General features: G+C 29.5%; 1 protein-coding gene across 5 annotated transcripts in view; it reads left to right on the top strand.

The window, feature by feature from the left end:
* LOC134271512 (fibroleukin-like) overlaps window positions 1–14,624 on the top strand; it is a 253,551-nt gene that overhangs the window by 45,960 nt on the left and 192,967 nt on the right. Inside the window, exon 5 of one of the 5 annotated variants that reach the window (XM_062753703.1) lies at window positions 2,060–3,786. The exons of the other annotated variants lie outside the window; for them this stretch is intronic. Within the exon in view, the coding sequence (XP_062609687.1) occupies window positions 2,060–2,322 (263 nt within the window). The 3' untranslated portion in view covers window positions 2,323–3,786. Of the gene's footprint in view, window positions 1–2,059; window positions 3,787–14,624 lie in introns of those variants that run through there. 5 annotated transcript variants of the gene reach the window in all.

The raw sequence follows: 14,624 nt of genomic DNA, 5'->3' as shown, positions 1-14,624 counted from the left end.
AATTCATAAATTCTTAGGCTATACAGAAACGTGTCAGTGGTGTAGTGTCATTCGACAGAAACTGGACGGACTACAAAACGGGATTCGGGAATCCTAACGACTCCTACTGGATTGGTAAACTATAAACAGTTATAGAATGACTACAGAGGACAAAGCAAATTTATGGCTCCCCAAGGGTTAATTTTCCAGATGTAGAAATATTCCCCTCCCTCGGGAAACCATTAATTTGCTATTTACATTGTACCCATTTTATAACTCTGTAATATTTAATGTTGTTTTAGGGGATGATAATTCTTCTGATTATTAACAGTTTAAATTAGCATTTAATTTTTTAGCAGTTAAAATGAAGTTTATAACAATTTATAACAATTTATGTAAAATACAATATATAACGATTTCCCTACTTTGATTTCAAAACATGTATGTTCATTGCTGCATGCACTACACAATTAGAAATTTCTGCATACCTTCATAATCATATGTTGAATTATATGACAACTTGAAATAAATATGTTTTGCTTTATTAATTCTTTATATATTATACGACGATAAAATATTTAAGGAAATGACGTTATACATCAACTTACTAAGAGAAGTAACACCTCCCTCTACGTATGTATCACACTGACTAATGGGACAAGGCTCTATGAATTATACAACCAGTTCTCTGTTGCTGACGAAACCAGCAAATACAGACTTTTTCTTGGCGGACCAGCTACCGGGACCCTAGGTAGGTAAACTGAAAAAAGAATGTACGAATGACGACCTATATTTAGGAGAGAGAGGGAGAAAGAGTTTAATTTCTTGTGACAGATAGACAAATATCAATTCTCTCTGTGAGAATCTACCCTATAGTTACGTAATTAATGGAGGGGGGATGTGTGGATATCAATATTTTGAAAGTAAAATGTTCCTTGTATATTGAGAATCAAGAGTCCATACTATATGAGCCAATCAGTAGTAAATTTCTTAAAGACTGAACATTTTCACGTCATAAACATTACATGCGTACTTGTACGTAATGTTGTTAGATACATAACTCATACAGAGAAATCAATTAAGGTGTTAAACGATTATTGAATTAAAAAAAACAACTTGCATTGGAAATGTAATTATTACATTCGATAACGAGGACTTTTTGTAATTATCCCGCTTTTGTGTTGAAGATATGCGAAGTAGACTTAACAAAAACAATACAACACTAAAGAAAGAAGTTAACTACACAAATTGTATCAACGTGTAGTCGCACAAATTTGAAGAATTCTAATGATTAATGTGTTGATAAAATGGAAGAAAAGCTATTGTTTCCTGTACTGTTAACTTAAAGAGGTGCACCCCCCCCCAAAAAAAAATCAAAATTTATTTTCCAATGTTATATCAATTTATTGGTTCATGAAATAATTGTTTTAAATATCCCTTCTTTATATGTACGTATACAGGCTTCCCCATTTCAAAGTTTAAAAAAGGCTTCTCGTGAATGAAATAATAATTAAATTTATTGACGTCACCCGCGTGGCGCGGTGGTTAGAGCCGTGAAGTAAGGAATCTTAACGTCGCGGGTTCCAATCCCACTGTAGGGCGTGAAGACTGGTCCTTCGGATGAGACCGTATAAATCAAGGTCCAGTGTCGTAGTAGATGCTGGCACAAAAAACATAGCTCACTGCTCAATTGCCGTGTAGAACATGTATTATAAAACAAAATTTCTAGTTCTCAACTGGCAAGTGATGGCGTCACCATATGAGTGAAAAATGTTCGAGAGGGACGCTAAACAAGATACAATCAATAAATCAATCAGTCTTTTATTTCTGTTGAGACTAATCAACATGTTCGTATACAGTCAAAAAAGAAATCAAATAACAACAGAAAAACAACTTTAGATATGAAATGAAAACAGTGGACATCTATTGTAATTGAAAGCAATGCAATTTAAAGTAATTCCGAAAAAAAGATTTATTTGTTGAATACTATAGATGCTTTAAGCTTTAAATGTTTAGTAAATTATAATGATCTAATCTGAAATAGGTGTTCATGTTATATTTTTCTTTGATAATTTTACAGGTGACGCTATGTTACACACTGGTTCTTCTTACCATGATCTGTCTGGGATGTCCTTCAGTACCCCGGACAGAGATAACGACAGGTTTAGTACTGGTCACTGTGCTGCTTACAGAAAACGTAGAGGAGGCTGGTGGTTCAAAATCTGCCACCGGGCCTTCCTTAACGGTCAATGGTCCCCGGGGTCCTGGGAATCTCCATGGTATCCTACAGTGACTGATAGTAAACAGATAAATGAGACTCTCATGATGATCAAACCTACCTGACTTTTTATATCTTGATATTCATACTTGTTCACCCATGATATGAAAAGTTATATAGTTTTATTTTAGATGATTAAAACTTTTTTTTTAGACATAATGGTGGTTTCTACAGTATATACATTGTAATAAATATATAATGTTATTATGTGTAATGAATTTATTGAAAAATCGTAATATGTTTTATTTTTAAGATAATGTTGTACATGTAACATTAATAACTAAAAACAAGAAAATCGCATTAAGTATTGTTACATTATAAAAGTTTTGTTTTTATTTTATTAATTGTAGTTTTATAATTAATAGTCTAATGATACAAAGTATGTTAACAACAAAGACAATGTTTTTTTTAAATACATTCCTTGAATTTCAACTGATCCCCGTGAAAGGTCACATAACTGGGTAGAAGTAGTATCCATCAGTCTGTCATCTCCGTACATGTGTGTTGATAATTAGAATTTCATTCTGTTACAGTTTATAAATGATATTGAGATGATAATTACGTAAATTTTATTTTCAAACACCAATATTTCTTGTTACTTGTTCGTGTATTTTTTATATACAGTGTGTGGAAAAGGCTGCATGTAATGCCAAACCAATGAATGGGAAAACAAAGTATTATATGATTTATTTTCATGACATTAACGTTGAAGGCCTTGACAGAGTAACGTCATAAGCGAAAATTAAATTTCCCGCTCTTTTTGAGCAGTTTGAAGTTTATAAGCCACCCTCAGGAACCTTCACTTCACATTGACATATATTTTAGTCTTTTAGACACAAATGCTACAGATCCCGTGATGCAAATGTTGCTAATTTACGGCGCAAAATTTTGCGCACGGAGAGGGATACTTTTTTTTTACTTTCCTGCATTGTTTAATGAACCACCTGTCCTTTCCTAATTTGAGAAATACTCTTTAACAACCTGTGAATTTTATCCCCCCTGCCCCTTTATAATCATCCTTTTAAATCTTATTAAATCGTTTTTTAATTGATAAAAAAAAAACTTTTTTCGAGGATGGGGGGTGTCACAAGAGAAGTCTATAAAGGGAATGGAGGCGGATACAATATACAGGTTGAAAAAAGAGTATATCTTACATTTTGGAATGAAAGATAATTGATAGCTCAATGCTGAAATAAAGAAAAATATATCCCCAAAGTCGGCAAAAAACGTCGTTAACTGCTCAATACTTACTTTACGAGATCGGTTGTGTTTTCATCAATAACTAAAATATAAAACATAACGCTACGGTTTCTGTAGCTAGAAGCAGATACATGTTGCAAGGCTTTCAAATTATAAATGTATTGAAGACAAACTTGATTAAAGGATTGAGAAAGAAAAAAAGGTACAGTTTCAATGCTGGAGGTATAAAAATAAAAATATTTGCATTTATTTTTTTATATCTTTCAAAAATATGCTTAATTATAAATCATCTTATGAATATTTAATACCCCCCTTCTCCCAAAAATTTTTTTTAAAGAGCTTAAATATTTACAAACTGTTACCTGCGTTCAATGAAATAGCTCTATTGTACTGAATTCTAGTCATGTCATAAAGTTTATTAGTTCTATTCAATTGATAAGTAAAACAAGCTCGTGTATAAAGGAAATAATGCCATTTTGTGTTCTTATGTTACTGATATAAATGTTTATATTGCCTGGTGTATTATAAGACTTAATTCATAGCCTGAGTACTTTTGCTTACCATTAAGTTGGCATGATTACAAAAAAGTATATGTCTGACGAAGTTTTAAAAATTCTGCCATTGCCACATATGTATCATCTTCTCCCTTTGGTTCTTCAGGTAATACTTTAACAAGTTAAAACATATTGACTTATTGCGACACAATGCAATCATTATTTATGACTACTCCTTATAACAAAATTATAATAAATATGCAAAAACGTACATAATCAATGCTGTAGTTATTCTTTCTTACTAATAGGTTTAATCTTGCTCAACAACGAAAAAATGAATTACATAATAAAATAACCTAATTGTAATACTTGAAGCGGACAAGATATTTGACTTATTAGGACATACTGCAATCAAGATTTATGACTAGATATGGTTTTCTTCAAAACAAAATTACAATAAATGGGAATATACATACATTATTAATACTTTAGTTATTATTTCTTACTAATAGATTTAATCTTGCTCAACAAAATTGAATTACATAGTAAAATAAAACAACCTATATTCTCTCGAACTCTTATGTAAATACTGGGCGCAGCCATTACGCTTGAGGTTAGAGTGCACAATTAAGGTCAAAATTACTCAGTTATCAAATAAATATCAACACTTTTTTTAAATTCCAAATTACTTAATACTATCAATTAAATCTATATTCTCTGTCACTTTATACCTAAAGAGCTATTCGTCCTAAGAGAATATAAACATATAAATACATATGCATCTATAAACAATGACAATACTTGTTTACCCACATGTTGGCAACTGTTTATTTTCTCACTGTGTAGCCTGTAACACTAATTCATACATTTATCATTCTCATATCGAGTCAAAACATGTTCCTAAAATAAACATCAATCTCGTTCCATAGATAAAAGACGTAATAAACTGAAAATAATAGAATATCACCTGAAGAAGATGATATATATGTGACAAATGGAGATTTCTTTAACTTGGGGATTCACCGCTTCTAGTCAGAGGAGTCGTAAATATTAATAGAGTTATCCCGCTTTCTCCAAATATTAAAACCAGTCCCCTTCTAATACGTACATTAAACTCTAATCAAATAAACGGAGTCCTCTCTGAAAACTGGCTTAATAAATTAGTAGAGAGAAATGATAACAGGCTAAATAAAGTTGTAGAAAGAAATGAAAAAAAAAATAATGATGAAACAATTGTAGAAAGACACATTCTTTTATATTTTCTAATAGTAAGATATATGAATTAGAAAATATGATTTTTAAGTTGTTGTAGGCTAAAGACAATTGACAGAATCTATTGACAGCATGAAGTCAGTTATATCTTATTATAAAATAATATATATTTTTTTTACTTTAAGCAATAACATTATAAGTTAATGTATTCAGAGAATAAAGTTTTGATTTTTTAAAGCCTTATGAGATATATTTTTGCCTCAAACATGTTTTTCCGTTCAAATTGACACAGACGCGAAAGAGTGCGTATTTTCGATAATGACTCAGAGACCAAGAAATATACAGAAAGAAGATAACCGGAGGTCTCCTCCTTCATAGATTAATGTACTCACCGTGATTTTAGAACAGAAAAAGGTAAAAAAAATGAAGATTTACACATCTAACATCTTTTCCGTGTAAAAATAAAATGTAATCCATGCGTGAAAAAAGTACGAAAATGATATTGTGTTTTGCTTCCAATAACATCAAAATTGGAAAGTTTTCAAGGTACGCTTTTCGTATTGTAAGTGAGTGATTGCTATCTGGATTTGTAGTACAGATTATTTATATGCTATTGTTCTCTTGATACGTAGGTATACAATATTAATGCATTCTATGTAAAAAGTATTTTTGCAATGTATATATGTATATTTTTTTGATTATATTTATGCTTTTTATCAATGATTTAAAAAGAAAGTTTTAATTTTGCAGACGTACTATTATTTACCTGTTCTCTGTAAATCATGTTGTTTTTTTTTAAAGAAAGCCATTATAAACATGTAACGCATAAACTTCAGCACTTGTACTTTAAATAGAACATTCTTGAGAATGTTTAAGCAATGAGTGAATCACACAGTGGAGCACGTGTAAAATTATACAATAGAGGAAAATCGGCAAAAATAATACATGTAAAAAGAGGAACGTTTAAGATAAAAAAGGAGAGAAAGCAAAATGACAGTTATATCAAACTTTTGCCCCTGGTTATATTATTTTCCTTTTTTCCATGCATACTATCAGCAAGTTTTCAAAGACCATGCAGTTAAATACCTGAGACATTGATATGATGTCGGTGTTTGTGCGTCTGTGAACCATTTATTAGTTTGATTCATTTTTAATAAGTCGCCCGCGTGCCGCAATGGATAGAGTCTAGCGTCGCGAAGTAAGAAGTTCCCCTGTGTGACGTGGAGACCGGTCCTTCGGATGAGACTGTATAAACCGAGGTCCCTTGTCGTCGTAGGTGCTGACACGAAAAAGAGCCCTCCCTTCTTAATTGCCCTTAGTAACGAGTTTAGGACAAAATTTGCAGCTCTCAACCGGCAAGCTGTGACGTCACCATATGAATGGAAAATACTAAATAGGAAAGTTAAACAATTTGAAGTCAATCATATTTAAATAAAACATTTATACAGGCAACATCCATTCTGTTTATCAATTTTATAATACTGCCATGGTTACTTTATCGTTTTTTATTCCCTCAAATTGTTTCTACAGTCTTGGGATTTTGTTATCTAGTACTTTGTAACGAAAATACAATCCTTTTCTATCATGTTCATTCTTATTTAGAGAGAAGTAGAGTCTCGTGATGATAGAGGTTTTACAATTGTCCCGTTTTCTGTTTATTAAATAAAAGTAATATGTTTGATTTTTAAGCAACAGGACATCAGCGATAGGGCATTGTATAAAAAGCATTGAACATTGCCCTATTTTATCTCGAAAACCTGCAAAAAAATAAATTCTTATGAATCAATGCCTCTGCTTTTTAGACATAATTTGCCGTAAACTTCTGGCTCTTCCTCTGAATTCATAACACATGGAAGAAGTGGATTACCAATAAGGTTCCTTTTGTTATCAATTTTATAATTTCTAATTTGACATTAATAAATCTAAAGGATAAAGAATGTTGAAAAAAAGCATACTAGGGTTGATCAAAAATGTTTTTAAAGTAGATTTTTTAAATCGTTGTTGGAGGAAAAATAAATATTTTTAAAAAGTAAAACGTCGATATTGTATCTAATTTAAGGAGATTACAATAAGAGACCTCTTTTTGAGTAGTAATTCTAATATCTGTTTTATGTGGTTTTGAGGGTGATGTTTTACCTTTCCTAAACGTTTTGTGTGTTGATTTATACAACTCTTCCATGTGGTCGGGAGTAAGACACATGTGTGACAATAGTGTATTCAATTCAGAGTTTTAAACAATAACTATTTGTTGTTTTTTATTATTTCCGCAGATTGGTGATATCTCCGGGTTTGATGTTTCATTCTTTGATTTATGAAACAGTCCACAAAACTAATGTTTAAATAATAATGTGGCGTTTCAGGTTTTAAATAAATAACTGAAATCATCCCATACTTCCGACAGTAAAAATAATAAAATGCTCCATTAAAAAGATAATATTTGTTATCTGTTAAAAAGATTTCATTTCCATTTGAGAGAGAAAATTGAAAATTTTATTTTCATATACATGTGATCAGAATTAAAGTTGCAAATTTTAAGTAAAATTGATTTATGAATTACAAATTTATAAAATCCTACTTTCAATTGACAGACAACTGGGGATGTTTGGGTAATAAACTTTAATAGCAAATCTAATTAAATGCATTGATGATTATTGTATCTCACTGCGTATTTTATATTAATTATTATGCTTAGTCCTTGATATTCCACGGTTTTTCCATATAGTAGACTCTAATTATGACAAAGCTTCACTCAAAATTATGTAAGATATTTTGAAGTGTTTTATTCTTCCTCATTATTAGAAAAGGGAGAAGTTAAACACTTATGATGATAAAGTGTGTTAAAGGGTGCTTGTATTTTGTTATGATTACTCATCTCAAAGAGGAGACTCCTCGTGATTGGCACGTCTTCTTAAGAGTGTTTTATGTCCTTTATTTTTTGTTCAACAATTTATAAAACGTTTGTAGCTTATTAACTATATCTTAGCGTTTATTTCAAATTCTTTTGATTTATATAAGATTATCAAAAACAAGTAAAATAATGTGACATTTTGGTTTAAACTTTAGAAAAAGGCACATCAATCATGCAGAATATATACCGACAGGAAAAATAATGCCCTGTGCTATAGAAATAAAACATGTCATTTGTATATTGAAAGTTTTTTCGAAGCAAATTATATTTGTATGACTCCAAGGTCCAGTGACGCAAAAATTTGATTGTCTCGCCAAACCCCGATGAAATACCGTCTATATAAGAAATTTAATTTGATATTATAGCTGAAGTGAAATAATTCTTAGATATTTTTTATTTTTAAGATAAAATTCACATTTATAACAGGAAGTTTCGTAAAATGTACATTAGAAATTACATTTCGGATAAACTGATTTAACCAGTTTTCAAAGGATAAAATTCGTGTACACCATTGAAAAAATAATAGAAAGGCCGGACATTGCACTTCAAGTTTTCATTTATAATGAAGTAGACATCACTGCAATATGTCCTTGAGCGCTTTATATAGAGGGTTTAATAGGAGACAGGAAAATTTTCTTACTTTCAAAAGGAAAGAGGGAGAGAGAGAAACTATTAGAACATGGTATGCATCAGCTTTTGTGATTCATTCTCATGAAGTGTCTTTAAGGTGGGATGTGGTGGAAAATCTGTCTTTATATAATGTGTCTCTACTTATTACAATAATCTTTTGTTCTCAGACTTAGGGGAATACTAAAGACCTGATCTACTAAAGACCTGACTGACCTGACCAACATATATTTCGTCAAAAATCACTATTTTAAGACCAATTATCATATTTTTAAGAATATTTTCTTGATAATAATATAAAATTCAGTTAAATAAATATTTATATACACAATTTTACGAAATTTATTGTTATTTATTTATTCCTTTCATGGAAATGTAATGACCAGACCAAATTTGAATTGACCTGACCAAAACCAAAATCATCAATAATAGTTATGTATTTTTTTTTAAATATTTGATATGTTTAAAAAATTTCTTTATTATAATGTTTAATACTTTAGATAAAATTGTTTTAGAAACATTTTTTTTACCTCAATTGTCACTTTAGATCATGGAATTTTAATGACCGGACCTAATATGAAATGACCTGACCGAATATGAAATGACCTGACCAAATAAAAATCACTTAAAATGTTTATCTTTTTTTAAAATCTTTCATACTTTATGTTCTATCACAATCAATAGTATGATAAATGATATTATATTAGGCATAATACTTAATAAATTAAACACTTCAGACATGAAAACACACATTTATGAGCTGTAGTATGAACTTGTACATAAAAAATTGCATTGACCTGACCAAGCAAATTGTCTAATTTTATATAAATCTGTGAATTTTCACAAACTATAATTTCAAGAATTTAATGCTCATACAATTGAAAAATTATACTAAATCTTTTTTTAATCATTTGAAAAAATATTGATGACATAAACAATATATTTTAATGACCTGACTGCATGGCCATGTCCAATGCTTAAGACCGGACCGACTCTACCTACTAAAGACCCGACCAACCATGTGTCTATATGAATGACCTGAACGACCATTTCTGCTTAATGCGGGCATGTTAAGGCAGCACATGGACTAGAATTCGGCGAATTAAGACTTTTTTATAATTATGTATCACTAATAAATCGGAAAAGTCAAGCATAAAACTTTTGTTATAATTATGCATTCTATACACTTCAATAGGACTTATACTACATGAAGCACATCACCACGACGTGATATAATTAGAAAATATGCCTTAATTAAAAAGTCACCACGTGACGTCTTTAATTAGAAAATATGCCTTAATTAAAAAGTGAAAAGTTCAACACTACCCCGGGTATAATCAATTTCAATTAGTAACATTGAAAAAATACTTTAATTCCCGTAAACCATACGATTCTAGCAGCACTTTCCAAAAACAAAAGAATAAGAACTTTAGATAGAAACAAAAATTAAGTTTCAAAGTGTGCGGCGTAGTGTTGAACTTTTGCATCCTATTTGTTACGAACGACAGAGGAAAGGCTGATCGGCAAGTTAACACCCTCCCAGCTTTAATCTTACAAAGAAATTGTTGAAGTATATTACCATACCTTATTCATAAGCTTTATTACCACATGAATCACACATGATATATTTAAACTCTGATTTCTTGTGTTTGTTTACATGAATTCTCGTTACGTTTTACTTTCACTCTGCTACTGCATGATCAACAGTTATGACGTCACGGGTTTGGTATTTAACCCCTGTGATAACTTCAGAGACCCAGAAACGACAAAATTCTGTTTGTATTATGCCTCTGCATATTTTGATTAATTTTTACGACCTCAAATCAATCTTAGATATCGATTATAAGAAATTGTTATCTCTAAACTTCACATCATTTAGCTTACTATGACGTCATAGCATATAGGCAAGTAGAATATTTGGTTGTAACCTTAACTTACCTGCGAAGATTGTAACCTTAACTTACCTGAATAGTATTTTAAAATTTTGTTCCGATGAAAAGATCTGTCCAACCATATACATGTAGTGAAGACCTGACACTAAAACTTTATTCAAATTATATATTTAAATTTTTAGTTTTGCATTTATGGGTGCAATAATCGAAATTTTTGAGTAAAAGATTCAGTTTATGTATAATATAATGTAATTAAAGCAGCTACATGTATTTAATATTTAGATACATGTATTTTATATACTAGACTTTACTTGTAAACATTATGTTCATTTTTTTTCACATGTTCCAATGTTTTAAATATTTGATTATTAAGATTAAATCTATCACATCTAAAGATTAATTGGATACAACTGTACTTGTAACACTTATGCAGACAAACGTATTAATTATAAAAAAAATGATTATTTAATTTAAACATGTTACATGTAATAGTCCGTGATACCTGTGTATTAATGTTTTTTTTTTATAATTTCTGAAAGAAACAAAAATAATATTATATTTTTTTTTCAAAATTCAGTTTAAAAATGATAAACTTGAAATTGTTAAATTTTACTATTTCTATGGTAAATGTATTTTAATTTAATCCTTCTTTCTCTAACAATTCTTGGGTATTTTATTTTAATTCAATTACATTTAAATATAATATCCATGCAAAAATCTGTGTTTTTTCTTAAATTGAAATGGATTAATTACTGTTTCCTAGTTTACATTGTTGATTCCAATGTTACTGTGATAGAAGTGTCAAAAGGGGAACTGACTTATGTTGTTTGTTTAACCATTACCTTTTAATATCCCTTGAGTATACTGCTTGTATAATACCTGTTAACATTAAACTTCATTATACTGATTAAAATAGGGTAATTAAAATTCAATTATCTTTCGAAATATATATCTATTTTTTCGTAAGAGTATGTCTAATGATGGATTTCTGATCTGAAGATGTTATGATTTTTTTATAGTTGAACAAAGATATGATTTTTTTAAGATCAATTTTTTAAATCAATATTCTTTAATCTACTATTATATAGATCTCTGATCATGAAATTTTTATTTTAATAAGTTTTTTTAAAAGCTTGATCTATAATCATGATAATTGTTTAACATGTATACATTTAACACTTTTAACAATGAAGACTTGTTTAAATCCACAATTTCTTTATAAACTTAGTCAAGTTTTATTTTTTTATTCTGTTTTATCTGTTTGATTTAATTAATAACTTTGCTTATTTTTTCCTCAAGCCATGTGGCTTTTCAAATCACATTATCTACATTGATCAGGTCTTTATGTTGCCCCCAATAAAAAATAATCAATCAATAAATTTCGGCACAACTGGTTAAGCTAATGAATTTTTTCCTTAGGCTAGTTTGTTACATCAGTCAGATCAAGATCTTTGTTAAATATTCAATATTTAAAGATTCTTGTTAGACTGGTCAGGACTTACCGCCGTTCAGACCATGCTTTATAGACTAGAATTTAAAATATAATTATAAATTTATACATTTTTATTAATATAACCTTTTAAATATCGTATTATAAATGTACTGATTCAAATATGAAACATGATCAGTCAGGACATCAAACAGTAAATCTACGTTAATTCAGGAAAATTGGTTTTAACACCTATATAAAAAAGAAAAAGTTCATTTCAGGTGATAACAATTTACGCTTTTAGTTTAGAGAAAAATATAAAGCTATTTTAAAAAATAGTTGAGCCTTTAGCTGTTTAGTAGAAATAATCGGTCGAGTCTGAAGTATAGACATGGTTGGTCAGGTCTTTAGTAAAGAAATGATAGGCGAGGTCTTTGGTAGAAATGGTCAGTCAGGTCAATGAGGTCATTCACATCAAGACAATCATATGGTTGGTCAGGTTTATAGTAGCGATATAGACAGTCAGGTCTTTATATACAATTTTTGTAAGATCATTTATATTTTACAAATACTATAACATATTAGATTAATCAAAATTTTATATTTTGTGTTATAGACATACTTTTAATTATGATTTATCAATTAAATATTTCTGTTTTTAAAAGCATTTTTATCTCAAATATGAAATATTCCAATGAAAAATATCTTCTACACTGTGTCTAATATTCAGAAGAAGATAGCTATCATTAATGATTTGTATTTGGTCAGTTTATTTCATATTTGGTCAGGTCATTTCTTTAGTTATATATTGTTAGCTGGTCATTAAATTAAAATTTCATGATCATGATGATCGATATACTGATAACATTTGTAAAACTGTTTCTAAAAGTATTTAAATTTTACCAAAAATATTAAACTTCAAAATGAAGAATATTTTCTAAAATGTATCGAATATCTGAAAAAAAAAGATAGCTACTATCAATGATTTTTCATTGATCGGTCAGGTCATTTCATTTTGGTCAGATCATTTCATATTAGGTAAGGTCATTAGAATTCCATGATATAAACTAAATTCAAACAATTGAGGTAAAAAATGTTTCTAAACCATTTTATCTAAGTAATTAACCATTATAATGAAGACAATCTTTTAAAACATAACAGATATTTAAAAAATATAACTTTTGTTGATGATTTTGGTTTTGGTCAGGTCAATTCATATTTGGTCAGGTCATTACATTTCTACGAAATGAATAGATAAATAACAATAAATTTGGTAAAAATGTAAATATAGATAATTATATAACTTAGTTTCATATTATTATCAAGAAAATATCCTAAAAATATGATATGATGAAATTTATGTTGGTCAGGTCAGCCAGGTCTTTAGTAGGTCAGGGTTTTACTATCTCCCTCAGACTACTGTTTTAGTCCTTCTGCTAATACAGATGATTCTGGAAGCTATGCATTTATATTTTGATATAACCTCACTTTATACGGTACATAATATTTTTGGCGTTTCTCTGATATCCTTAGAATTCTGATGAAAGAGAGAAAAAGAAGTGTTGGAATCTGCCTGTTTTTATTATGTTTATTATGCTTATTTTTCACACAAGAATTCGAAATGATTATGATATAAAGAAGGCCCTCAAAATGATAAGGTCTGTGTCTGGGTGGGGGGTAATTATGTCTTGTCTCCGATTTAATACAGACAATGAAGTTTAGAATACAGAAACCATGTATGTGTTTCAAGTGATGTACTTAATGAATCACCACAGTACTGTTATCGAGAAAAGTAGTCTTCTGATGATAGAGGCTTTATAAATGTAATGTTTTTATAAATTGTTTATCGTATATTAAGAGAGAGAAGAAAACTTTTTACGGATTTTTGACTCAAATCTCTACTAAAACTAGAAGCTTATGAACGCTTACATGCGAGGGTTGTCCAAAAAGTCATAGACAATGTTTATAACTTTTTAAACATGCACCCAAAACTAACAAAATTTTGCATAGACATAATATATTCAATTTTATTTTAACATTGTGAATTCTTTAATAGATAAGGTCTATTCAGCGCACGAGCAAAATTCGGAATGTTTTAATAATATAACTACCTTATAATTAGAATTTTAGCGAGTATTTAATTTTTGCATTATTAGCGATGGTGCTGACATCGCTAAAATTGAATATCGCTAAAAATTATTTGCGTATTATTTGTAATAGCTTCTTAAGTTAGCATTTTAAAATTGCTATAATTACTTCTAGCTAAAAATAAAATACCAGATTTTAAGTAGAAATCGCTAAATTTGCGTCTCGCTAAAATGTCCACTTATGCAGTATTACATTTGCCTTTGTTTCTTTAGTACTGCGTGAAACATTGAACACAAATTTAAATCAGTGAAACCTAGATCAGTGAAATTCAAATCAAGATCTGAATAATATGTCAAAATTTCATATAAACAGCATCAGAAACAGAAGATTGGTGTTATGATTTCCAAAGTGTTGTTGGCATAGAGTTTGATGAAAAAGACGTCGTCAAACGCGTAACCGGCGCACGGAGAAGTAACAAATTGTTTTGGATAAGGTTTAGATACATCAAAGACGGGAA

Source organism: Saccostrea cucullata, unplaced genomic scaffold (assembly GCF_032062105.1).
Source record: "Saccostrea cucullata isolate Sc308-1 unplaced genomic scaffold, CSIRO_AGI_Scuc_v1 ctg352, whole genome shotgun sequence".
Taxonomy (NCBI): Eukaryota; Metazoa; Mollusca; class Bivalvia; order Ostreida; family Ostreidae; genus Saccostrea; species Saccostrea cuccullata.
Note: the sequence above shows the minus strand (reverse complement) of the source record. Positions and strands in the feature narration are given on the sequence as shown.